The 26,066-nt window shown below is 55.0% G+C and overlaps 1 protein-coding gene across 4 annotated transcripts in view; it reads left to right on the top strand.

Annotated features, from left to right (window-relative positions):
- The window catches only part of SEPTIN9 (septin 9), a 144,046-nt gene that overhangs the window by 64,079 nt on the left and 53,901 nt on the right, over positions 1-26,066 (top strand). For 3 of the 4 annotated variants that reach the window (XM_027816648.2, XM_055722120.1, XM_027816641.2), the window contains one exon: positions 19,130-19,789. In XM_027816648.2, coding sequence (XP_027672449.2) covers positions 19,130-19,789 — 660 coding nt within the window. Of the gene's footprint in view, positions 1-3,905; positions 4,057-19,129; positions 19,790-26,066 lie in introns of those variants that run through there. The other variant, XM_055722115.1, reaches the window with a different exon arrangement.

The following is a 26,066-nucleotide window of genomic DNA, read 5'->3' as shown; positions in this document are numbered from 1 at the left end:
ACCATCTCCTTGGGTTTTTTGTCTCTTACATTTTTCTTCTCCTTGAAGTGACTTTCTAGGTCTGCTCTGCATCATGGTCCCCCTGCGCCTATGTCAGGGCAGAGGCAGTGGCCAGCACTGGCTGCTTCTGGAGGAGATTGTGCTGTGATCTGGAGAAGCCCTTCAAGGTCCATCACTGCCTGGAGTGCAGGAGAACCCAGGGATAAGGTACAAGGGGACACGAGTCAAGGTTTCTTGCAGCTGCCAGCTATCATGGTATCAAGCTAGTTTTAGCTTGGTATCTGTAACTAAGTGATCAGCAGATTTTACAGACTGTGCCTTTTTGGGGTCAGGAAACCACTTCTACGCCAACAAAACAACTTTGCAAGAAGTTTATTGCTCATCTGGAGAGCAGAATGATGGCGAAGAGAAAAGGACTGGGCAGTCAGTGCCCTCTGTTAGTAAGGAAATAAGAAATATTTCCATTGTAATGCAATACAGCAAGTAAAGCCATTGGCTTAAAACCCTCCTGCAGCCGGTGATTTGCAGAAGAGGGATTGTCCCTTGGGCAGCAGTTGCTGTGTGAAGTATCCCAAAGTTCTCAGCTGACCAGGAGCTCGAGTACTCTGATACGATAGTCAGTGAGACCCTTGGTTATGTGAGCAGCGGGAGGAGTAAGCAGCAGAAGAGATGTGATCTGCTCCCTTTCTTTTGAAAAGTGAGTTCGCACTCTTTATTAAAATAAAAATAAAAATCCAGTGACAAACACTTGTGAAATGTTGGGAGAAAGGAGCAGAAAAGCCAGATAAGGGACTAAGGGACTGAAGAAAATACCTGACACTAAGGACAGAAGGAGCAGAACCTGATTAATTTATCAAAGGGAATGCAGGTGATGTGATCAGTGTGGGAGATCTTTCATCATCAGGAGAAGGCTCAGGGTCCTTAATCTCCTCGATCTACCAGACAGGGCAAAGCAGGGCCTGTGCCGAAATTTGTTGGGATGAGCAGCACGGCACATGCTTGTGCTATGCTGATGGGGAGCCCTGGAAATAAATTCCAGGGGAGGTGGTGAATTTTCCATCCCTCTGGGGTGGGTGCTTAGCTTCCCAGGGCTGCCCCCTTTCTGGAAGAAGTATTTAGCTAAACACGAGGTTTTGGGTTCAGCATGCAGGTAGAAAACCAGATGAAATGGTGTTTAGTTGTGATGAGCAGACGGGACAAGTCAATTATTTTTTTGGTCTCTGGCTGTTGCGAAGCCATGCCTGTGACCATGGCTAAGTCAGATAAAGGTGCAAGAAAGTCTCCAGGAGAGAGAAGGATGGGCCTGTCTGCCGAAGGAAAGCTTGCTCCTCCTCTACTAGCAGGCGCTTGGGTTATGTGCTGTGGAGTGAGTTGTTTACATACCTTCCTGCTTTAACTATTTACTATTAGAGCTCTGGATATTCTTGTTATTCTTCGGCTGCTGTAATTTTCCGTCTTCCTCTCCCCCTCTCCGTGTGTTAGGTGCACATGGGTGCAATATTAACCAGCTGGTTTTAATGAAAATGAACTCCTACTTACAGTCCGGATATTTTATTTCACACTTCTTGGGGCTCTCCTCTAGGCCTGTTGGTTTGCTAAACCTTTATTAGATCCAGGATGATAACGTCTTTGCTTAGGGGAATGCAGAGTGACCCAGGGAACTGGGACTAAACAAAACTGCCTCAAGCTCTTCTGCTGCTTTGAGCTTCTTCACCAGCTTCATGAGACTGGCGGGTGTCATTGTGACACTCACTACTCATAATCCATGAAACAATAGGGGTTTTTTTCTAGTGGTTTACTTCTTCTTGCCTCCAGCTGACCTCAGAAACAGTCTCCATCACAGTGCCACACCGATGCCTGTGTGACCTAGTTCAGGGGGTGCCACCAGCTCCAGGCAGTGGGTCTGACGCTGAATCTTATGGGGTTTGCAAGGGGGGAGACTCTGAACATCAAAAAATGTGCTCAGTCCTTCCCCAGGTGACCTTACTGCTTTTTCAAAATCTTTTTTATAGTATTGATTTTTGGTTTGTCTTGCTTAGTTGATTTTATCCCCTTTAAGCCCATTCTACAACCTGGGGCTGACAGCCTCCTGGGGAGTCATGGTGCTTAAGGGCCTTGGCAAAAGGCTGGTCTAGGTCCTGCTGCCCCAGCAACAGAGCCATCGACAGATTTTAATGAAATAGCTTTTTTTCTTGTTCAGTAACCAAGGTTAACTATTGACAGCTACGTTTCTACCTGCTTGAAATGGATTGTGGATGTGACCTGCATATGAGCAGCTGAGAAGAGAAAAATAAAGCCGCTTTCTTTCGAAAATCAATGCCCTGGGTGTGGGCCAGCCGGCACGGGATGCTGCATGATGTGGCAGCCACCGCCGCCTGCAGAGCATGCAGAGCCGCTGGTCCATGCTCGGTCCTGTCCTGCTCTAAGGCACCAGCGTTCGGGTAGCGGGGCTGCTGGGGAGGTGCGCAGCAGGGGCTTTAGGGACCATGTATGGCACAGGGAGGCATTTACATTTCCATATTGTGATTGCACAGAGATGCAGAGCCTGTTCTTCTCTGCACTGTTGTGGTATGTTGGTTTCTGACATCGCTATGAGTGCAAGAAACGAGAGCGCTGTGCGCTGCTGCCTGTGAAAGGGGAGGAAAACCACCGTGTCTGTCCGAGTACCAGCTTCTATTGTCAAGGTGTGTTCTCAGGACTTTTAAGCTGTTCTCTTCTCAACTTTTAAAGCAATGCCTTACCTTGGGTTAAAACTGCAAGCTATTAACAGCATGGAAAACGTGGAACTTCTTGAGTCTGGGAAATTGGTGCTGTTGGTTTCATTTTCTGGTTCACATACACTCTTGGGGAGTCTGTGGTGTTTGCAGACTTTGGAAGTGTAAAATTAAAAGTGTGACATAATTGATGAAGCACGTATTTTCTGCAGGAACATATGGTAACAGTACTACTGTTTTGCATAATTTTTCTTTATGGTTCACCCAAAGTGGACTCTAACCCCAGCCCATTAATTCTTCTTTTCCTGTTGATGTGCCTGGACACATTTCAGTGGGTATCATCACTTTTAAATGATGCTACTAAAACACAGGGTGGGGAGGATAAAAAGAGGGTCAGGAGGGCAGGATCTGAATCAACATGGGAAGGGAGAAACATCAGATAATGAGTGGAGAGCTGCACAAACCGGGAGGGTGTGAGAGGTGGAGGGAAGGCAGCAGGGCGCTCGAGGGGGCTGGTGTCAATGCCCAGAGGCTGGAGAGGAGATGTCTGGCCAGAGAGGAGCCAGCTGCAGCACCCTGATGCCTGGCGCAGGGGTGTCCGGTTCAGAGGTGCCTGGTGCAGGGATGCTGGGCCCAGAGGTGCCTGGCTGTGTGCTCGCTTCGAGGCAGGTTTTGCAGCCCCTTCTGCTGCTCTGGCCGTGATCTTCCAGAGCTGGCTGCAGAAGTGGCTTGGCTGGGGTAGTGCTGCGTTAGCGCTGCTAGCTAGTGCTCCGGTTTGATTTTCAGAAATTATAAAAATAGAGGAGGGCGGCCGAGTGGCTCCTTCCCAAAGAAGGGCAAGCTGAAAAGGGAATGGGTTACCGGTGCTGGCAACATCAGTGCCCTAACCCACCCGGTGGGGCTGGTTCTGTGGGGCAGCCGAGGGTCGTTACCTCTCCCACGGGCTTCGTGCCCGGTGCGTGTCCCCGGGATGCGGGGGGCGGGATGCGGGACAAGCTCCAGCGTGGACGACGCGCCCCCCCCCCGCCCGGCGCTGCGCGGAGGGGCCGGCGCGGCGGCGGGGGCGGCGGTGACGGGCGTGGGGAGCAGCCAGTGCGCGGCGAGGGGGCCGGGCTGGGCCGGGCTGGGCCGCGCTGGGCCGGGCCGGGGCCATGGCAGGCTGCCCGCGGGCGCGGGGGCCGGCCGCAGCCTCTCGCCCTCCGCCATTCATTCGGCCGCAGGCGGCGGCTGCGCGCACCCGCCCGCCCGCGCCCCGCAGAGCCGGGGGGCAGTGCCCCGCGCCCCGCCATGGCCGACCCGGCCGTCAACGCGCACCTGGAGGGCATCATCTCCGACTTCGAAGGTGGGTGGCCCGGGGCTGCGGGTGCTGCTGGTTCGGGGTTGAACCGGGGAGAAGCGGGAGAAGTTGGTGCGGGCCGGGCTGGGCAGCGCGCGGCTCGTCTGCGCCCCTGGCAGGCACCGCGCAGCGCTGGGGGGGCGCGGCGGAACGGGACTGAGTCCCCCCCCCGTCCCCGCCTGCCCCTCGTTGCTGCCCTGCCGTGCCGGGGGAACCGAGCCGAGCCCTGCCGTGCCGTACGGGGGGAGCCGAGCCCAGCCCTGCCGTGCCGTGCCGGGCGGAGCGCCGTGCCCGCATCTCCCGGCGTCTGCCCGGGCCGGGGCTCCCGTGCCTTTTGTTCGGAGCGGTCGCGCCCGGCTGTTATCTGCCACGGCAGGATCTCACGGGCTGTTTTCCCTTCCCTGCCCTTCCCCAAGTTGGCTTGTGCTGCTTAGAGCTGAACACGCGCCTGACAAGACTGAAGGTCCCCGGACACCCCGGCCCCGCTGTTGGCCCCCGACTGCGGATGCGAGCGCAGCCCTGGGGGGGGGGGGGTCGCGCACCCCGGTCCCTGACGTGCCCGCAGCGGGACCCGCCGGCCCCAGGAGCCGCTGCCGTTGCCCCGTGGCCCAGCCCCAGCTGCCCGATGGCTGCGGGGCTCCCCGGTGCGGTGTCTCCTGGCAGCCCCCTGGGCCCACCGACGGGGATGTCGTCTCCCCCAGCATCTGTGGCGCTTTTCAGGCAAGCAAACAAGCCAGGGGAGAAGCGCGCTGCTGCCAGATGGGTATGAGAGTTAAATACAGGCAGGAGAGGGACGGGGGTTCGTGTCTGAGCAGGCGTTGAGAGATCGGCTCGGGGGAGCTCATCTTCCTAAGCAGAGTTTTGGAAGAGCAGCTCGGGCCCTATGCGCTCTCGTGTCCTGGCAGCGGCCCAAACTGAGCTTCATGCAGCGGTTTCTAGAAACAAAAAAACCCCAACCAAAAAAAAAAAAAAATAATCCACCCGAGCAATAGCGGAGATGTGGGGGCCGTGGTGAAAGCTTAGCCAGGGGCTGCGCGTGTGGCTGCAGGCTGGGACACGGGAATCCAGCCGTGCCTTCGGGAAGGAGCGGGTGTTTTTCCTGCTGGGTAGCTGAGGAAGCTGAGAGCACCAGGGTTCCTCTTCCAGGTCAGGCAGGAAACGGGTGGCCAGGGCTGGGGTCTCTGCTGCCCTCCTCGTAAGGTTTAGCCACGTTCATGCTCTCTTTTTCCAGCCCCTCAGCTTTCTTCGGCTAAATCTGGGAGCAGAGGGCTTAGCAGGAGGCTGAGGAAAGTCATGTCCCTTGGGAAGACTGGGACTAACAAGCGTTGGGACACAGAGAGCGACCCAAATACACCGTTGGTTTGGCATTCGGGGCTCAACGGCGCCTTTGTAACTGTCCTTTGGGGACTCATGAGCTTCCCCACCGCAGGGCTCCAGAGCGCTGATGTAATTATAGCCTTTCCTCTCGCTTGCCCCAATTGCATTTAAATCTCTGAAGAATGAGTAATTCCCTACTTGGATATGATAAAGGCTCTGCTGTGAGCCCCAGGGCTTCTTGTTCGGGCTGTGTGTTCTCCTTGGTGGCACTCAGCTACTTTGCAGTGTTTTTTTGGTTGTTTTTTTTTTTTATTCAGTCCATGGAGCACTTTATAGCTGCTGCCTGTGCAGAGGGAGAGGCTGGGGAAAGCTCTCTGCATCTACAGCCAAAAGGTCTGGCCTTGCCCTTGAGCAGGGATCCAGGCTACTGTTTCACAATTTAATTAGTTTTCTGGGTTGCATAGCAGCTTCCCAAGAACAAGGCAATTAATTTCTAGCCTGTAGGGCAGGAGATGCAGTGTTGGTGTCTGCTGGGTGGGTATCTTGGCCCCAGGCAGCCCGTGGCCAAGCAGGAGAGATCAGCCAAAAATACCATGGACCAGAAACACCAGATCACCCAGCAGCCAGAGCCCTCTTTGTTCTTGCCGGTCACATACTGCCTGCCCTCCCGAATCACCCTGGTTGTTCCAGCCTGCTTTCCTCGTAGCATCTCTGCCAGGCATAGGACCGTAGCATCCCTGCCTGGCATAGGACCAACAGGTTTCTTGTGCCGGCTGGGCTGCAGAAGGCTGGGAGCTGCTGGCTCGGCTGTGGGCTACTGCCAGGGAGCTGCCAGCCGCCGTGAGCCTGAGGGGGCTGCAAGGGCCCTTAGGGAGGGGGAAGGAGTATGGGGTACTCAAGTCCAGTTTAGTTTCCAAATCAAAGCAACGTGAGAGGGAAACACAGCACAGCAGAGCGCGTGTTTCCATGTGCCTGGTGATGTGATGGGGATGGTCGGATCTAGGCAGCAGTATGTGTGTCCGCCTCGGACTGAGCCGGCAGGTCCTGCAAGGAGGGCACTAATCCTGCTTATTTGACTGGCAAGAACTTCCTCGTCTCTAATGGGGGAGGACATTGTTAGGTCTGTGGCTAGCCAGGATTTACAGAGCACAACAGCTCTGTCCCTAGGTTTATAGATTTTGGGAGGTTTTCAGAAGCGTGGCTGGTTCAGCTGCAGTTGCGGCTCACCTCTGCCTCGGAGGGGGCTGTGAGCTGCTCAGCTCCCCCGAGTCTCAGACACAGACGCCTAAGCGTCAGGGAAGGGAACCTGTAGTGGTAAATCAAGCCGGGTGGTGGGATGCTTGTGCAGTGTGTTAATGTTGTGTAAACCCCAAACCATCGTGTTCTTGTTCCAGTTGGGTGATGTGAAGTGTCGATGTCTGTGACGTTTGACTGTGAAGAGGCATGGATGTTGCTGCTCACAGCTTTGGTTGGTTGCAATGGTGACCAAAGATAACTCTGCAACATGATACTTATCATCCTGATAAAGATTTAAAGCACTGTGCACTCTTGATCTACTGCCTGTAGTAAGAGAGAAGAGATCTGCTCTGGCCCCTCATCCCAGTGGGATGTGGCTGCTGCTGAGCAGAGTCCCGGGATAACTGAGGCACATTTTTGCTGGCAGTTGCTGATGGTGAATTGGCTGAGTTGGCAGCAGCGATGCTGAGCACTCCTTGCCTCTGCCAATGCTGTCAGTTAACACCAGATTCATTTCCTTGTAATGTTGAAACACAAAATGTCATAGTGGGTGCAAGCTGCGAGTGAGAGTAAATGCCGCGTGGGGCTGTAAGCGTGTGGAGTGGCAGGGTGGTGCCGAGGGGTTCAGTGTCATGTCTGGAGCTAGAGCCAGCGGGGGGCACAGACTTGCAGCTTCCCTCTGGCAGAAACCACAAGACAGCCTTTGTTGATGGTTCTTCATCCCCGATTCACCTGCTCCCTCCAGCCCAGCTCCCTCGCGTGCTTGCTGGTGGGTGCGCTGTGGTCTGAGCAGTCTGCACTGTGTGGAGCTGGGTGCCGGGGGCAGGGAGCCTGCAGCCCTGCCAGGACACATTGGTGCTGGTAGGAAGGCTTCTCTGGGTTTTCTTTCTCTTTATTTTTTTTTTTTTTTTAAGTTCTCCCCACTATTGGACACTTTCCCTACAGACATACCCGTCTTGCACCACCCTGTGCAGGGTACTTCTAGTGTTTCAGCCACAGACTTAGTCTCGATGAGGTACTGACTTTTGCTAAGTTACGCCCTGGTTTTAAGGGTTGTTCAAGATTAAAAACCACTAGCCAGGTTGTTTTCAGGAGGGGGCTGTATTAGAAATAGGCTTTTCTATGTGCACAAATCTCATGGGCTTGTCCTTAAAATTTACTTGTCCAAATGCCCAGGATGCCTTTGGGACACGTGGCCGTGGTGTGTCCCCTGGGCTGCTCGGGGCTGGCACGCCTGCTGCCATGGGGAGCAGCTGCTGCCCGCGTGCTGCAGATGCTGGGACTCAGCCCTGCTGCTAATATTAGCAGGAACGTGCCAGAGGGATGGTCGTGATGTTATGTGGGTGATGTGGCTTGAATTCAGCACAGTGAAAGGCCCCCGAGAGGGGATGTGCTTCGTGTTTGTGTAAGCACCTCACTTGGATTCAGGGTCCCCCCTGTGAGCCCTGCCTCAGCGTTGGCAGGATGAGTGCTTGCCCGGGTTTGCATGCATGGGAGCGGGCTGGGAGGCTGGGTGTGTGACTAATGGTCCCACGTGTGTGGAGGTTCAATGCCTGGAAAAGGAAACGCAAAAAGATCTTTCAGATTATATCTTGGATCATCTCAACCCTAGGAGTGAAGCAAAGCTCCTGAATGTCAATTGTTGGATTTCCTGGGCTGTCCCCAAAAAGTTATACTGCAGTTAGTCTCTTCTGGTACTGTTCATCACCAGCCCGGTGTGGGCAGAGCCGGTGCCACTCTCCCAGCTGATCGATGTAGCATGCTGCTCTGAGACAGCAAGTCACCTCTGATATCCTCAAAGGCCAGCTTTACAGGCACTTCAGAGAGTTTTCTCTCTTTTTTCCGCTCTTCCTATCTATGTTTCTGAATCTGAGACAAAAGGTTGGGGTGAATGGGGGTTTCTGCCAAATCAGAGTGTAGTGGGGAGGAAGGAGCCGGGGAAGGTGCCTGTGGGAAGGCAGGAGTTGTATCTTCCCCAGCAGAAGTTGTATCTTCCCCTGCAGAACTGGCTTTCGATGCAGAGTGGAAAAACTGCATCTGCCTGGTTGCGGCAGCGGAGACCTGCCATTGTGGTTGGTTTTTTTCCCCTATGTATATTTAGTTCCTTGGGAATAAAAAGGTTGTGAGGGAGTGGGAAAGGGAAGAACAGGACATGTATCTCTCTGTCCACGTGAGCTGGGCTCTGGGGATAGCCTCTGGCCCCGGTTAGGATGTAGGATCATCCAAAGGTCATTGTTTATAGTCATCTTCTGCAAGGAAGGCTGGGCTACTTGTCCTTGGGGACGGGCAACCACTGCAGCATGGAGCGGAGTGTCCTTGGCTGTACGTCAGCATGGAGGGTTTCCAGTCTTGGCTGGTATGGGGGAGCTCTTACTTTCCATTTGAGATCAGTCTTGGGCAAAGTGAGCACAGCGTTGTGCTAATCATAAAGAAACCTTTCAGAAGTGGCTGGGTGGGAAGGAACAGAGGGAGGATGAGTTTTTACACCGGGATCAGGGCAGCTACATTGGCTGTGCAAGCATACCGCTGGTGCCTGGAGGTGAGTCAAGGTGTGGGGCATGGATACCATGCTGGCTCTTCCAAGTACTCGCCGGTCTCTGGGATTTTGGCAGCATCTTTCCCTTAGTAAGAGACTCACCTCAAGTATAATCATTCTTCTGCTTTACCCTTTGCTCATTGACTCTTGGTGCTTTATGGCGATGGAGTGAGTAGGAAGCACCTCTAGAACACGTTGGGTCATGCCTGATAAGATTTGAGTGTCCATGTCTATATCTCTTGGCCAATACACGCCAGCAAAGCCGCTGCTGAGGGAGAGTCCTGGCCCTTCGGCTGTCCTGTGGCCTCGCTGTTGTGAGTGCTGGCTTCATTTCTGTCTTGCCGCTGTTTCTTGCAGGGAGCTGCTCAGCCCATTTCTCAGGAGCCAGGACCGACAGCAGCCACAAAAGCCTGGACTGGGATTTGTCATAAATCCAAAGACAATAATGGAGACTTCAGAGCCCATAATCACTCCAGATATTCGTGATTTTGACTCTGATATTTGATATTTAAGGCAATGTCTTTCTGCAGGACCATTATGCGGACTCTTTTCTCTCTCCCAGCCTCCCTCCCTCCTCCCGCCACAGTTGAGCTCTGGCACCTTCTTGGTCTTTAGAGGTGGGACGTGTAGGCAATAAGCCAAGTGACTAAACCCTGTGTGAGCTTGTTTGAAGCCTGTCAAATGAGTCAATGGGTCTGAGTCCGGCTCTTGATGGGGATGTGCCTGTTTGGAGTGGGTCAGCGCCCCTTAGGGGAGCTCTTTGTGGGACAGGGGTGGGCTGTCATGCCCTTCAGCATGGGGCAAGGGTTGTGTTCTGGCCACTTCTCGCTTCATACCTGCAGGGTGTCATGTGGTCCTGGCACCCCTCTGCTTTACTCATTTGCCCCCACCTGCTGTGCTGGTGCAGGAGAGCCCTCCTCCCTCCCTTCCCTGCTGTGCCAACGATGCTGCTGGGGAGTAGCCCTTGGGCAGCGAAGGGATTTATTATTACCCTCAACTTCTTCTGAAAAGCTGCCCTCAGATTAATGAGAGCTCTTATCTCCCACTGGCTGTGACTCAGGCTTTTACTCTGATTGCTTTTGTGAAGGTGCTGGACCGAGCTCAGCACTTGGGTCTCCTGGGGACACCTTTGGAGCGGTGACCTAGGCGCAGGGTCCAGCCAAGCTAGCTCTTGGCTGGTTTCAGTGCTGGAGGGTGAGACATCATGGGTGTCTGTGCCCCTGCATCCTCCCAGCACTGCAGCAGATGCCCTGTTGCTGGCATCCATGTTAGAGGAGGTTGGGGTGGGGTACGAACCTATTGCCTGGGTGTAGGTGCCACCAGTGTCAAGCAGCATCCTGCGGATTGCAGGGCAGGAGACACCGTGACCACATCGGGCTGTGCTGCCATCCTCCAAGCCATAGAGGTGGCGGGCTGAGTAAGCATCACAAAATTGTACAGCCCCTTGCTCCGGGTGAGCTGCGTGCTCTCCCAGTGAGCTGGGTGCTCTTCAGCTTGTCCCAGCCCTGGGAGAGGTTAGTGGTGAGGGCATTGGCACCCAGCATCATTCTGGCACTGGTCTGCTGGACTGGTTTGGGAGGGAAGGGGTGTGAGGACTGGGGTTGGGATTTCAGTCTTTCTTTTATCTGGTCATTGGAAGTGCAGATATGGGGAAATGTGAAAAGGATGGATTTTCATGGGTTTTTTAAGCATGTTTATTTTACCAGGGAGGAAAAAATAGGGGAGGTTCTACTCTCTGCCAGCCTTCAGGATGTTTGGATAGCTGCTGACACTGCGGTGCTGGCTGTCCTCTCCAGCAGAGATGCTGGAGCTGGCTGCAATGGCATCAGCATCAGCACTGCAGGGCTAGCTGGCAGCGCAGGCAGTGGACCCGAATAGCTCCTGGGTCCCTCCTTTAGCCACTTCTACTACTTTACCCTTTTCTGTAGCTTTGTAACCTGCATGTTGCAACACCACCCATCAGAGCGCCTTCTCCAGCAGAGACTTAATCATTTAATGATTTAATCATGCAGTCGGCTGGTTGCCCACCTGAGTCACTCTGCTACCCCTGCCCTGCATGGGCACTGGGAGTCGCGACTCTTGGGGTTGGCGACTCTTGGGGTTGGCGACTCTTGGGGTTGGCGACTCTTGGGGTTGGCGACTCTTGGGGTTGGCATCTGGGTGCTCACAGCTTCCTATACCCAGTGTGGTAGCAGCATTGCAACTGGTAGCACAGGGTGGGTCTTGGGTCTGCAAGACCATCTGCATCATGCTTTTGCCTTCTGGGTAATAATTTTAAGGTGTTTTAGAAATATTACTGAACCAAAGCAAATCTGCAGTCCCCTGGGAGGCGCAGAGAAGATTTATTTCTCTCCTTCCTTCTCCCCTTATGAAACTGGAGCACAGACTAGAGGCAAAAGCTGCAGAGAGCCTGTGGCAGAGCCAGTAATGCAATCTGCTGGGCTGTATAACCCTGTATTTTATGTAATTTTCTGTACAAGTATGAAATTAATGTAAGGGATGTAAAATATACAGATCTGATCTGGAAGCATTTTGCTGAGGGTTAATGGTTATGTAAACCAAAGTGTAATGGAGAATCAAAGCTAAAACCTTTCTAGAACTGCATTATAGGCACGGGAAAGCTGGGATTTTGAATTAATCTGAGTATGGATATTTTTTTTTTTTCCTATTCTTAGTCCTGGCTTTGCTTTTGCATGTTCATTTCTGGTAAATCAGGGGTCTGCTGCATCGGTCTCAGGCTGTTTTGTAGCTTGTTGTGAGTGAATGAAATGCAGCTTGAAAAGCTTTGGTTAACATCAGAGCCCTGAACTTGCCTTAATGCTCAACTTTCCTCCGTAACTCAGCTCTTGGTACTGTTTGCACCGTTCAGGAAAGCACTGCACATTGACAGCACGGTGCCAGCATTATCTGTGACACGGGATTTGTATCAGACCATGCAATCTGTTGCAGCTTCTTTTGAATGCTGTTTGTAGAGTCAGAAAAAGGATTTATTTGTGCATAAAACATTCATCACCTGACCCAGGATGGTGTGAGAGTCACGCAACAGCAGCAGATTGTTGTTATATTTATATATGTGTGTTTGTTTGTATGTATATATTGCAACAAGGTTAGTTTATTGGTAAGAGAAAGGTGTGAAATCTCATGGTGCAAGCACAGAGAGGGGATCCAGCAACCTTGACTTATTTTTTCTCTTACGTTGGATGACCATTAGTCTGGGGAAGGGTGCTTTTAAAATTTCCTGCCTTCGTTTCTCCAGATGTAAGAGGAGATCCAAATTTCTTGGGCTGTTTTGAAGCTGTTAGTGTAGTTGCAAAGTCCCGCGAGCATGTGTAGCATTGTTTGCTGCCTGCACTGCCAGTGAATTTTCCGTCTCAGCCCCATGTTTTTGACTCCACTGAGGGGCTCGGTGCAGTTGTGAGCACCAGCAGAGATACCTTGATCTGGCCCTGGAGCAGGGCTGCAGCTCCCTTCCCCTCCTGCTGTGGGATCTTCAGGTTTAATACACAGTGTATGTACTCCCTATAGATACACGAGGCATCCTGCTTGTCCCTCTAACTGAGCCTTCAGTCCAACCACCTCTGCTACGGCAACAGCTATTCAGCAGCATCACGGACAGTGGGTTTGGACCAGACCTGGGCAGCCCCGCGGTAACACGGGTGAACACGCTCTTTGCACTCCACTTGGGGTAGAAAACTGCCGTGAGCGTCTTGCTGCCTGGTGACAGGGGCCTGGGAAGCTTTTAAGGGCCGTGAGTGGTTAATGCTGTGTTGGGTTTCCAAGGGCTCCTTGAAAGATGAGACCTGCAGCCTCCCCCTCTTTCCTCCCTGGGAACAGGAGGTGACCATCTGGTAGCAGTTTAGAGAAAGTCAGCGCTCTCAAATGGTACCATTGTATCGTGTGAAATAACGGGGCGCCTGGCTGCCCTGGTCCCATAAGGCTCTTATGTGTCGAAAAACCCAAGAAAAGCTTTCCATGCTTAAGCAAGCAAGCAGACGTAACCCCTGGGTTACGGAGACCACATGAGGGGCAGAGGATGTTTAATGGGAAGCAGTTGGGCACTGCGGCCGTGGCAGAGCCCAAGGCTCCGGTTGTGAAGCAGGTCTCGGAGGAACCAGCATCCCTCACTGTTTATTTTTGTCTCCTCCCGAGCTCTGTGCATAGAGGTTTCCTTGTATAAAGCATCCCCTCAACTGTTACGGGGGTATTGTGTTTAACAAAGGAAAAGAGAAGGAGCACGTGTTCCTTCGCTGACTCCCACGGGTGCCCAGAGCCGGGCAGTGGAGTGGAGGGCGCCACAGTGGATGGCGTGTGGTGCAACCCTGGTGCTTCCCACCCGGAGATGTGGAGCCCTTGGGCAGGAGCCGGAGCCCTTCACGGCACCTGGGCACCCTTGGCTCGGCTGGGACACCCCAGGAGAGACACGCTTCTCTCCCAGAAGCGAGTAGATAGGAGGCCCCGGCTGTGTCACTTGCTTGTGACTTCTCCAGAAAAATCTTGGCTGTTGTATGAGCTACTGGGATTTGAACCAGACCTCTGCCCTCTCTTCCCAATTTGCAAGATCCCTAAAGAGCAGCTTTAACTGGTGGCGTGTGACTTGCTGGTGCCTGGCTGTGGGGTGACTGGGAAGACACAGTGGCCTCGCTGTGCAGACATCCCCAACGCCACAACACAAAATAGGAAGATAAAAATATTTTGCAACTTCTCAGGCCCTGTGCTTGCTTGGCCGGGATGAAGGCATGCATTTCTTGCCCCAAAGCGCCGCTGCTGACAGGGACCACGTTTGGGTCAAGATTGTGGGTTTGCAGGAGCTACGGCACACAGCCAGCAGAGCTGCTGGCAGCCAGTGCCTTCTTGGGGAGCCCACACCTCCTTCGTCTGCCAGGATTAATGTCAGTATTTTTTAAAGCTGGCCTTGCCTGGCTGGCCCTGCATAGCGGGGCTGTGGCTGCGTGATGCTGAGCAAAATGCTACCTTGGGAGGTTTGCAAAGGTCTGGTCTCCAGCGGGATGCCACAGTGAGTGGTCCCCAGCCCAGGCACGGTGGTTGTGGGCAGTGGTTGGCAGGGGCAGAGGCCGCATCTGAAAGCAAGCGCTTGGAAATACCGTTTTAGGGGATTTTGGGCTTTCCATGCTGTGGGAGGGGAGCTGCTGCCTTCAGCAGTGATGGACTGAGCCAGAGCTGCCTGAATTGGTTTGGAATCAGTTAAAGGGAAGCGTGTGTTGATGGTGATGCTGTTCTGTGTTCACCCCACAGCACACGCACCTTCTGAGGAAGAGAAGGAAGGTGCTGCGGCACCTCTGTCCCTTTCCCTGCCAGCTGCCTCCGCCACCGCCCAGCAGATCGGACGCTGCTGGTGGGGCTGGGGGAGCCCTGCTAGCGCTGAAGATCCCCTGGAAAATACTGAGTGGGGATAACCCTGCAGTGTGGCCATCCTGGACCCTGCTCAGGGCAGGGACACCTTGGCCCAGGGTGGCAGGGACACGTGGACCTGGAGCGCCACAGGGATGTGGAGCATTAGCCATGACTGCTGGTGCGGGACCCCGGCCCGGTGCGGGACCCCGGCCCGGTGCGGGTGGGGGCGCGGGGCCCCGCGGGGCTGCCGCTCCTGTTGTTGTAATGGATGCGCCAGCTTCTCTGCAGGAAGCGGGGAGGAGGGTCATCTGGAGCAGAGGCTGTTTACTTTCCTTTCCTGGCTCTGGGCAGGACAGGCTATTTTTAAGATTTTTCCCTTTTTTTGAAAGCTGTTTTGCTTCCTGAGGTCCTTCTCTCTTCTTTGCACAAGAAGCGGGAGAGAGGCGATGCTGAGCAGGGGAGCATAGGAGGATTGTCTTCATAGCAGTGGGTCTCGATCTCCGAGGTGGAAACACAAAAGCTGATGGTCACAGTCCCTCTCCTTTCTCCTGTCTGGCGTGTTCAACCTTCTCCAGACCACGCTGGACTCGGGGCAGCAGCCAGAGGTGCTGGCAGGACAAGCTGGGTACTGAAATCCCCGTGCAGCCAGAGATGGACATCCCATCCCACAGAGCACCAGGGGAGCGGAAGCTTTCAGCTTGTCCCCAGGCAAATCACTGGCAACATTGGGGAGCGAATGCCACTGGGTCCTGGGCATCCTTGTGATTTTGCAGTCAGAAACAGCTGAGCCATTTCTAACCCTCCCTTGGGGTGACGGTTCCTTGCCCAGCCCCGTGGTACCCCCTTCCTGCCTGTTGGGACTGCAGTGCCAGCACAGGAGGCATTATCTGGATGGCTTGAGTCTCCTGTGGCTGTAATTTTGCTTTTGCAGCTCTTCCTTAGGCTTGTTGAACCCCTTTGTGCCTGGGCTTTGACCTTTCTCTCCTTTCTACAGCGGGGCCCTGAGACCTGGAGAAAAGCCATTTTTGGGTGTTGTATTCGGTCCAGCCCTTCAGTAAGGATAGGGGATGGCTGTGCTCCAGAACAGCCGTGCTAGTGACATTGGGCATGTTTGCCCGGGGCTTGGGGCACTTCAGGGGGTTTGAAGTCAGAAGAAAGGACCATGTGCAGCAGTTCCAGCATTGCTATCGAGTGACCCACCACCCGGTCACTGATGCCACCATTTCTTCAACAGTAGAAAGTGGCAGGGGGACTCAAAGGAGCTGAGATGACGAAGGTGGTTCATGGAATGAACCATGAAGGTCAGCAGGGTTGTTGGTATCCAAACCTCATTAGCGGGTCAAAAATAAATCCCCAAACCACTTGATATTGAGATATTTCCAAGGCGATGTTCATGAAGGAAAGGTGCTCGCCAGCGTTTCCTTTGCCGCTGGGTTCCTTGAGAGCATTTACTTTCAAACTGTTCCTCCAGACACACCTGTCATGAGGTTATTAGGGTGCTTGATTGAAGGGAATAAATGGGGACTACGCAGACTGGCTGGCGGAGTGACAAGCAGGTTTTAAAAGCCTGATGTGGACAAAACTGAGATCCCATCCAGCAGGGAGCTGGCAGCACCAGGCTGGGCTGTGTCCTCTGCTGCTCTTGCCTGCCCGGCTTTGCTCAAAGCTGGGGAAAGGCTCTCCATTGGGTTGTTGCTTCCGCTCTCTTTCTTTTCCTGCAAAATGCAAACTGGGCTTGACTGGTACATTGTTTTAAATTTGGGATTTTGGGGAAAAAAATAGCTAAAATGTTATTTTTTGGATTAAGGGTGTGATGGAGTATGAAAATGATAGAAAAGTCTCTGCTGGAGAGTCTGAGCTCCAGCTCAGTTTTTGAGACCTAAGAGTTACGGACACTTCAGAGCAGCTCCCAAGTATGGGACTTTTATTGGATTAATCATTCTGACGGTGCTGGGAACTGAGACTTAGATGCAGACCTGCAGTGCACAAGGTGTGCCAAGCACAACCGCAGGGAGCATCTCACCTGTGTAGGTGGGTGGTGACATGGCTGGGAGGGCTCCAAGGGGTTCAGAAAACAGAGCAGATAAAATGGAGGAAAAACGTTCTTTTTCTTTAGTGCCTGCCTCCCTCCCTCCTTTTACCAATGTTTAAATATTTTTGAGATGCAGGACCGACCATTTTGTCATTAAGTGCCCTTCCTGGGTTTTACATGGTGGGTGTTCAGTGTTGTGCTTCAGCGCTTTCCTCTCTGTGTAGCTGTAAAGCGGCTGTGGTGCTGTTTGCAGGAGGTTAATATTGAGGGTGCATCACCCCGTGTGTCCCTCCCTGCCCACGCCAGCTGGGACCCCATCCCTGGGAGCCTGTGCCAGGCACCCAGGGTCTGAACCACATCTGGGGGATGCGGGTGTGTGTCTGTGCCCATGTCGGTCTGTCCCCAAGCATGGAGGGGCTCCCGGGGCGGGGGGCTTTTGCTCGTCAGTAACATGGAGCATCCTGGGGAAGCTCCTGGTCCCAGCCTCTGCAGTGCCCATTCTGGCTGGGTTTGTAGCCTGGCGTTCATATTTAGCAGGTTTTGGGTATTCCCCCCAAAAAGGGAGAGCAGCCCAAAGCTGGTATCCTAACACATGAAACCCTTGCGTGCCTCCTCGTTGCGTGGCTTGTCTGACACGTGAGCCTAGCTCCGAGGGTCTTGCTTTCCTCCCCATCTCCTTTGGGACATTGGGGAGCTGCCGCCACAGGACGGGGCCGTGGCTGCCCCCAGCCCCTGGTGCCCAGGCTGGAGGCACCAGCATCTGCTGCTGGCCCTGGCTGGGGCAGGGGGGTGGTGGGTGTCAGAGCTGCCTCTGCGATCTGCTGCTGGAGCAGCGCCGGGGCGGCTGCCACGTGGACGGCCCCCCCCCCCCCGTCCCGCCAGCTGGACCCAGCCATGCCAGATGGCTTCTCTCCGGCAAACGGATGTGTCCGAGGGATGGAGGGTCCCCAGACCCTACCCCAGGGGGTCGTAGCAGCCCCGTGGAGCAGAAGAGATGCTTCCTGTGTGGTGGCTCTTCTCCAGCTCCAGCCCAGGGGTGGGTGGACGTCCCGGGACGCGGGACAGCTGTGCTTCAGTCTCTCCCCTGGCTCCGGGCATCCTGTGTGAGCTCAAGCTCAGGTTTTTAAAGGCTAAATCTCACTGATATTACCCTGTTGATGTAGAGGATGGGTGGATTTATGGCTGATGCTTGTGCTGTTTGCTGGCAGCATGGCTGTCCCCACGCTGAGGCTGTCCCCACACTGGCTCGCCTTTGGGACCCCAGGGCTGTGCCTCATCCTGCCTCAACCCCGTGCCAGCCTGGGTGCTGCGGGGCAGGGGGGTGTGGGCAGCCCGTGGCGTTCCGATGGGATCCAGCAGTGGTTCCCTGCGTTTCCCCTCCTCCTGAAATTCAGCCTTTTGTTTCCAGCTGGCTGGCTCCTGAGCAGAGCAGGGAGTCTGATGGGCTTGCTGGAGTGGGGCAAAAAGGGCTGCGGGGGGGACACATGGATGTCCAGGCATGAGCCAGGACATGGTCCTGGCAGCTACTGGCCCTCGACTGTGTGGCTGGATGACAGCATCACCCCACGGATGGAGATGCCCTTCAGTGGTGCTTTGTGCCCCTGAGCTGAGGGTCTGACACCAGGTCCATCAGGTTTCCTTAGACACGCTCCTGGCTGCGGGGGTTGCGGGTTTCAGTCTTACGTAGCCTGCCCGGGCAGGGAGCTCTGCATGCAGGGGGACCTGTGTGAGGGACGGAGCCCAAGGACAGGTGCTGGCCTGAGTGCGGCTCCGCTGTGTGGGGTGACCTGGGTGTCCGCTCTGCCACGGCTGAGAGCGCGGGGGCAGATCCTGCGTGGTGCTGGGGCTTGGCAAAGGCAAGACTGTTGCCACTTCAAGCGTCAATCAGAACATTCAATCTGATGTTGCATCCGTCTGTCTTTGCCTCCCGACTTCCCTGTCGGTAAACCAGGGATGACGATGTTTAGATTTCAGGATGTCCCCCAGGCCTCCCAGTTGGCCCCTTCCTTGCATCGGTGCCTCATGTCACTGTTTTCAGAGCACTTAAGTCTTTGGCTCAGGGGATCTCTAGGTTTGTTTTTAAGGATATGAGCTTCTGTGGCTGCCACTTCTGGCTTTTTTGCTGCGTTTATATGGATTTGGTGCTCTCCTGGGATTGTCTTCCTGTTCCCAACTTGGATTTTGCTGGCAGCGCTCACCGGGAAGCCTGTGTTTATCTGCGCATCCTTTGGGTGTGAGAGGGAAAGGGAGGTGTTGGGAGCTGGGTCACTGGCTGCCCCTGAGTCCCGTGCCCAGCTCTGCCGTGCCGCGACGGGGCTCTGCCCCGCTCTGAGCACACGTGGGTGCTGGTGGCGTGGGGGGCAGCATGGGGAGAGTGTCTGCTCTGGGGTTGAATTTCTGGAGCCTGGTTCCAGTTACTGGGTTTGTAACTTGTCTGAGGAGGCAGAGCCTGGCCCTCCGTCCCCACCTGCTTCAAACGTCATTAGGAACCCTCAGGTGAAGGAGCAGAGAAGGGGGTTGTGAGCCTCAGGCAGCGTCTGTAAGCGTCTCTTGAGATGCTCAGGTGGATGGTAACTAAACTCTGAACTCCGTTTCATGTTTTTCAGCTCTCAAAAGATCTTTTGAGGTCGAGGAGGTAGATCAGTCTTCAAATTCCTCCACCCCACAAAGACGGACCCCAAACCCCCTCCTCAGGTCCACTGTTTCCAGCTCCACGCAGAAGTTTCAGGAACTTGGCGCCAGGAATTCGGAGCCATCCGCCCGACATGTGGACCCCACAGGCCAAAGATCACCCAAGCCCTCTCTGAGGAGAGTGGAGCTCGCTGGACCCAAACTGCCCGAGCCCGTGTCCAGAAGAACAGAAATCTCCATTGACATCTCATCCAAGCAGGTGGAGAACTCCACCTCAGGGTTGTCGAGGTTTGGCCTCAAAAGAGCAGATGTGCTGGGGCACAAACCCCCTGAGCCCACCCCAAGGAGGACTGAGATCACCCTCGGCAAGCCCCAGGAGCCGGGTCTCCGGAGGGTGGAGGCGCCGGCATCAAAGATCCCTGAAATGCCCCAGCGAAGAGCCGAGACGGCCAACGCTCCTGTGCCTGACACGGCCACCAAGCGCGTGGAAATTCAGGTAGCCAAGGCTGCCGAGGTCCCGGCCCCACCGGCGCGGCAGGTGGAGAGCTTGGAGCCTCCCCTGGTCACCCAGCCTCCCGTGGCAGAGCCGAAGCCGCAGCCCGTGCCGATGGAGAGCCCACCAAAGAGAGAAGAAGGTGAGTACGGCTCCGGGCAGCCGCTTGGGTGAGGTGCTGGCTGATCCCTGCCTCCGTCCCGTGCTGCGGGGATGCTGAGCGTTGTGTGCTGCTCATCTGGTTCTGGTGGTGATGCCTTTCGAGGCTGTTCTTGGAGCTGTGCTCAGATGTCTCTGAATACACGGCTGTTATCCTTGGGTTTATCCTGGCTGAAAGAGCTGTCAGTTTGAATACAAAATGCTATCCAGCCTATAAGGAAATTAAAAAGAAAATGCCAGGAGCCTGGGTTCTTGCAAAAACGACAATCCTGCCAGCTGGGGCTCCGTGTGCTGACCCACCCGCCTGTGCAGCATCTAGGACAGCCTCTGAAGTGCCGTAGAGGCGGCAGTTGTGGAAGTGTTGTTGTGATGGCTTGTTGTTTACTGTTGTTGCTTATGGTTGTAGGGCAGAAACCGCCTCTTCATTAGCAGGAGTCAGAGGTTTTTTGGCCTTGGACCAAAGTCTAATAACATCATGGACCAGAGCCACTATTAAACTGGAGCCCTGGCTTATATTAGCTCTATCTTGTTTTCGATTAATCCCATATTAAAAGCAGCTTCCCTCCCCTGCCAGGCACCATTTATTCTCCCTAATGTTTTGGAAGTGGTTGTTTTTAATTTCTTCTGGCCTGTTAATTATTTTTCCGTTCCACATCACCCACGGGCTCTCTCCTGCGAGGGATGCAGTGGTCACTTGCAGGGCACCACCTCCGCACCCCACCCAGTGCCTCTCCGCGGGGGATGGGGCATGGCATGTGGTGGCTGAGCCAGGACCTGAGAGGTCGGTGCATGGTCCCAGAGCTGGACCATGCGTCCTTGTATGGCCCTGGCACAGGACGGTCCCCTGCCCTTGCTCCACCTCCTCTCCCTGTGCACAGCCCTGCGGTTGCAGGCAGTGGCAGGGTCTGCGCAGAGGCCAGGGCTTGGGGGAGGGTTTGTGTGGTCTGAAAGCAAATCAGGAGTCAGTGGTGGGGCTGGTATCCAACCCATAAGACTTGAGTGGGTTTTTTCACTGTGCACGTGTACGGCTTAGGTGTAGCTTTTCTGAGCTGGGCTTTAAAGAGTGGACAAACACCTCCAGCAGGCTGGTCCATCTCCAGCTGGACATGGTTGAGCTGGAAGACCCAGCCCGAGGATGGGGTTCAGTCTGGGCCTGCCTTATGGGCGCTCTGTCCCCAGCCGTGTGTGTGTGGTGCCCAGGAATCTTCTCCCCTGGGTGGGTGCTCAGCCTTGTCCTGCTGGGTTTGGGCTGCTCTGAGCTTCCCAAGCTCTGAACTCTGGATGGTTGGGCACTTTAAGAGCAGAAGACTGTCTTAAGATGATCAATTCCCCAGCTGCCTGAGGGAGAGGGAGTGCTCTTTGCATCAAAAAGGGCTCTAGAAGCCCAGGACAGCTGCTGGGAATGAGTTTTTCCCAAGAGCCCAGCTGTCTGGGGGCTGCCTTGCAGCACGAGCCAGCCCTTGGTCCTGGTACAAAAGGGGCTTTCAGTCTAAATGTTTCCAAGAAGAGCCAGGACACAAGTTGTAGGGGCAGGGGTGGCTCTGGCTCCTTCTGCCCCCATGTCATCATGGACTTATGGCCCAGAGTCACTGTCAGAGCCTGTGTCCCCTCCCTGGTCACCTCCAACCTCCTTCATCGCCATGGCTTGAGGTTGCCCTGGGCTGCTCTCACACAGGACCCTGTTTCAGGGCTCTCCTCCCCTTGGTGCACAACACCCACCCTGGGCTGATGCTGGGGCAGGTGAACGGCATCTCTTCTTGTTACTGATGCAAGCACATGGAGGAGTTTTGGGGAGGCAGCACCAGGACCCTCAGGGAACCTGCAGATGGGTGCAGGCACGTCAGTGCTCACCAGCTCCACTGCAGCTGTGGCCCCACCACAGCCCCCCAGGTTGGTTCCCTGATATCTGCAGCAGAGACAACACATGGCGTGAAGTCCTGCTTCCTCTCGCTGCTCCCAGCGTTTGAGGCACCTGAGAGATGATCCTGTGGCACTGGACACCCCTCAGTCCCGTTGCTCGGTGGCTCTCAAGGGCAAACAGCTGAGCAGGAGATGCAGGCAGCTGCCTCCAGCTGCCCTCAGCCGAGTGCTGGGACTTGCCTTTCCCCAGCTGCCAGGGCTCAGCTGCCTTGCCCTTAACCCCTCGTCCCGCTGCCGAAGGAAGCTATGCAGGAGAGCGTGTTGTGCAGGAAGAGGCCGGTTGGAGGAGAAAGGCGACTGCAGAAAGATCGGCAGTTCAGAGCAAACCACAAAGGAAAGGAGTAATTACAGCCCTGAACTGGTGGTGTGGGCTGAGCCTGCTCCGGAGCCATGGTTCTCAAGGTGGGAGGAGGGCAGGAGGTGCCTTTGTGGGGCAGAAGAGCAGGAAATATTCCTTCTCATCCTTGTTCTCCCTCTCTGAGTCCTCATGCTCTCCTGCACTCCCTGGGGAGCATTGGCTGCGCTCCTGAGGGTTTAACGTTTAGCCGAGCCGTTGGTGACGGGGAGATGGGGCATGGGTGCGATGTGGCACTGCACCGGCATCCTGGGCAAAGCTGGACTCTGTCCCCAGAGCGGCTGGTGCTTCCCAGCTGGGAGAAGGAAATGGGATGGGATGACCGGGCGATGTGTATTGCTGGAGTCTGAGTTGTCCAGAGAAATCTGAGCAGGGTTTGTGCAAGTGGTGGTAGGCAAGGGGAGAATATGCAAAGGGCAGAAAGAGGTACAAGCAATTAAAAATAAACATTAAAAAAAAGGTGAGGGGAAGTGCTGTTTCTGAACCTGCAGCCTCAGAGACTGCAGGAGTCTGTCCTCACTGTGTAGGACTTACCGAATCTTATATGCAAGTATGAGCACCCGTGGTGGTGATAACCTCTCCCGAGCTCCTGCCACAGGCAGCAGTTCGCTCCCGGGCAATGGCCCAGGCTGGAGCTGGTGGCCGAGGCTGCTCCTCGCCTGCAGGTCTGAGCAGGGCAGTGGTGCCGGGGCTGGGTCCTGCCCACGGGGCTGGGGCCGGTGGCTGTGCCCCGGGCTGTGGGGTCCTGCTTGGGTGACCCTGGCTAGTGCTGCAGTCGGCGGGATGCTGGCTCTCAGCCCCCATCACCTCCTGCTTCTGACCCTCTTCTTCCTCCCTGGCCTGTTGGGGAGCCGCGGCTTTGCCTGGGATGTCCCCCATGGCCGGGGCACGCCACTGGTCCCTCTCCCACTGCAGCTGAGCAGGGCTGCTTGGGAGAGGAAAGGGGAATTGTTGTGGGAGCAGCGATACTTCATCCAGAGACATCCACTGGCCCTTCGCAAAGGAGGGATCTTGAGAGCTCCTCCCAAGCTGGATCCAGAACAAGGGAATCCTCAGGAAGAGCCGTATCAAGTCCATCGTGGCTAATCCTGCCGCGTCCTCCTGCCTCAGCATCTACTTCCACTGGTGCCTCCTGCCACCGATGCTGGCGTTGTGCATGCGTGGTTGAACATCGAACATCTTGTTCTTCTGTTGTTCTTCATGCCTTGCAGTGCAGCGATGGTTGGGGCCAAGCTGTGGGGGGAAGATGTTGGTCCCAGAAAAGGTAATGTTTTGTACTGAAATTTAATATTCCATCTGTGCTCCCCCCAGATCTGAATGTATTTGTGTTTGGAGGAAGGCTCAGTTCTGGGATCTCAGGTGATGGATTAGAAGCACTCCCAGATGAGAAGCGAAAGCCAGTTTCATCTGATGATCCTTTTTGTCTCCACACAAGCTGCTGTGGTCCCGTTGCCCAGGGCCCTGGGGACAGCACACTGCCAGCAAGGCAGGCTCTCTGCCAGCTCCTGCCCTCGCCCCATTTCCCTGTTCTTGGCAACTGTTGGGGCCACGGTTCTCCTCCCCCATGGTCCTTTCTTGCAAGGATGCTCGGGAGCTTGTTTAGATGAATCAAGGCAGATACGATGAATAACGGGAACGCTCACCTAGACCAGGGATTTGACCTTCCTCTGTAATAGCTGAGTCCCACCATGGTGATGTGCAAAATGGTCAGAACCATCTCTGAGCTTTCAGCTTTTTTGGAGTCTTTGTCCCATTGCTGCCTGACGCCCTGCTTCGGGACAGCCACGCTGAGTGCCTGGTGCCTCCTAAAAAGCAGCAGGATCCCCCTGCTATTTTGCTGCAGGATGAGTAAGGTTACATCAGCACAGTGAAGCAATTCAACTTTTTTCCAGCCTTGGACCCTTATGGAAAGCCGTTTCTTTAGAACTTCCTATTTTAGAGGCTCCTTTAAAATTGAGCTAAAATTAAAAACATTTAAAAATACAAAAAAAAAAAAAACAACCCAAAATTCCAGATCCACTGAGCTTCTTGCAAAGGCCATATCCAAGAACGAGGGCCCCGTTGCTGTGTGCTGGGGAAGCTGGGTGGGGGTTGCAGCCCAGTGCCCCCACAGTGTGGCTGAAGCCTCTGTCCTGCCATGGACACCCAGGGACAGCGAAGCAAAGCGACCCGAGCCTTGGGGCGACTTTTCTTCTGTGCTGCCCTGTGAGGGTGATGCCAGGCGTGGGGCTGGGCTGCCTTGCTGGAGCTGGAGGTTAGAGGCATTTGGACGACTTAACACAGTGACGCTCCCCGCAACGAAGAGGCCAGGGCTGAGCGGAGATGCAGTGAGTAATCATTTCCAGCTCCCCGAGCTGCACTGCAGTTTAACTGTACAAAGAGATTAAAGCTGTAGGGAAACATTTCCTTAAAACCAGCTGACATGTTTGGGCTAGATTACGGGTAGTCTTGTTGTTGTTGTTATTTTTAACGGGAAAGTGCCTACAGCCTGAGATACCAAATGGTGGGGCTGAGTGTGAAATGCAGAGTCCCCGTTTGTGAGCTCTGGTGCCAAAAATGAGATAATCTGGAAAAATGGAGACCTGCAGCTCCAGTGACTTGGAACCGAGGAGTGGGAGTGTGTGTGTGGGAGATGATTGCATCCCATCATGGAGATGCTGCTGATCTGGGATGCCATGTGCATGGCTGCCTGACCCCACGGGGAAGGCAGCGGGAGGGTGGGTGCTTTCTGCCTTCCCCCTCCCACCGTACGCTCTGTCCCGGGCTGTGCAGGGAGTGGGCAGCACACCCCGGTTCCTTTTGGGGTGTATTTTGAGCACTGAGGATATCAGGAAGGAGGCCAGGTGATGTAGATGTGATGGTACTTCTGCTGCACGCCTTTGCCCCCCAGGAACGCTGTTCCTGAACTCATTACATCGTGTTCAGCTCTGGTCACATTGGCATCCACGTGTCTCCTTGTGTCTGCATGGGCACGGTTCATATGGATGCTGTCATGGTCCCACGTGGGTGCTCCAGCCACACAGGATGCGCCCTGGGCAGCAAGCCTGCCTGTCCCATCTCCAGCGCGGGCAAGCCAGAGCCCTGGTGCAATCACACGGAGAATTTGTTTGCCCTGTTGGAAGTCCCTGAGGGCCCGTAGGAAAAGCAGTGATCTCCCCAGTAGAGATTCATTATGCGAAGGAATAGTTTCCCACAGGAAACATTAGGGTTCCCCCTTCCCTTCCCTGCCTCGTGTCGTTTGAGACTGGGAGAGGGCAAACCGGTGGATGCTGAGCTGCGGACTCCTCCTGGTGCTGGGCTGAACCACCTGGCAGGTCTCTTCCATTTCTGGGCTGGGTCTGGGGGCTAGCTGGTGCCTCAGTGTCACCGCTCCTGAACCCAGCGGGAAGCACCCGAGGCTGAGCGTGTCTCTGTAGAGGTCAAAGCCTCCTGTTCCAGGCAGAAAGCAATCAACTGCATGGCAGCTGGAGGGTCCTTGCTGCAGGCTCGTGGGGTCTGTGAGCCCCGTGCAGCTGCAGGACCCTGCTGGCTCTGACCCCCTGCATGCAGACCGGGGCAGCTGCTGCCTTCCAGGCAGCCCCTGGGCAGAAGGTGCCTTCGCTGGGCTGAGAAACACAGCTGAGCGCTCCCGCCGGCCACTGGGTGTGCGTAGTGTGAGTGATGCTGGGAGGCGATGGGGGTGCGTAGTGTAAGTGAGTGATGCTGGGAGGCGATGGGGGTGCGTAGTGTAAGTGAGTGATGCTGGGAGGCGATGGGGGTGCGTAGTGTAAGTGAGTGATGCTGGGAGGCGATGGGGGTGCGTAGTGTAAGTGAGTGATGCTGGGAGGCGATGGGGGTGCGTAGTGTAAGTGAGTGATGCTGGGAGGCGATGGGGGTGCGTAGTGTAAGTGAGTGATGCTGGGAGGCGATGGGGGTGCGTAGTGTAAGTGAGTGATGCTGGGAGGCGATGGGGGTGCGTAGTGTAAGTGAGTGATGCTGGGAGGCG

The sequence above is a fragment of the Falco cherrug genome, chromosome 1, assembly GCF_023634085.1.
Source record: "Falco cherrug isolate bFalChe1 chromosome 1, bFalChe1.pri, whole genome shotgun sequence".
Lineage (NCBI taxonomy): Eukaryota > Metazoa > Chordata > Aves > Falconiformes > Falconidae > Falco > Falco cherrug.
The sequence above is the reverse complement of the archived record's forward strand: the minus strand, read 5'-3'. Positions and strand labels throughout refer to the sequence as shown.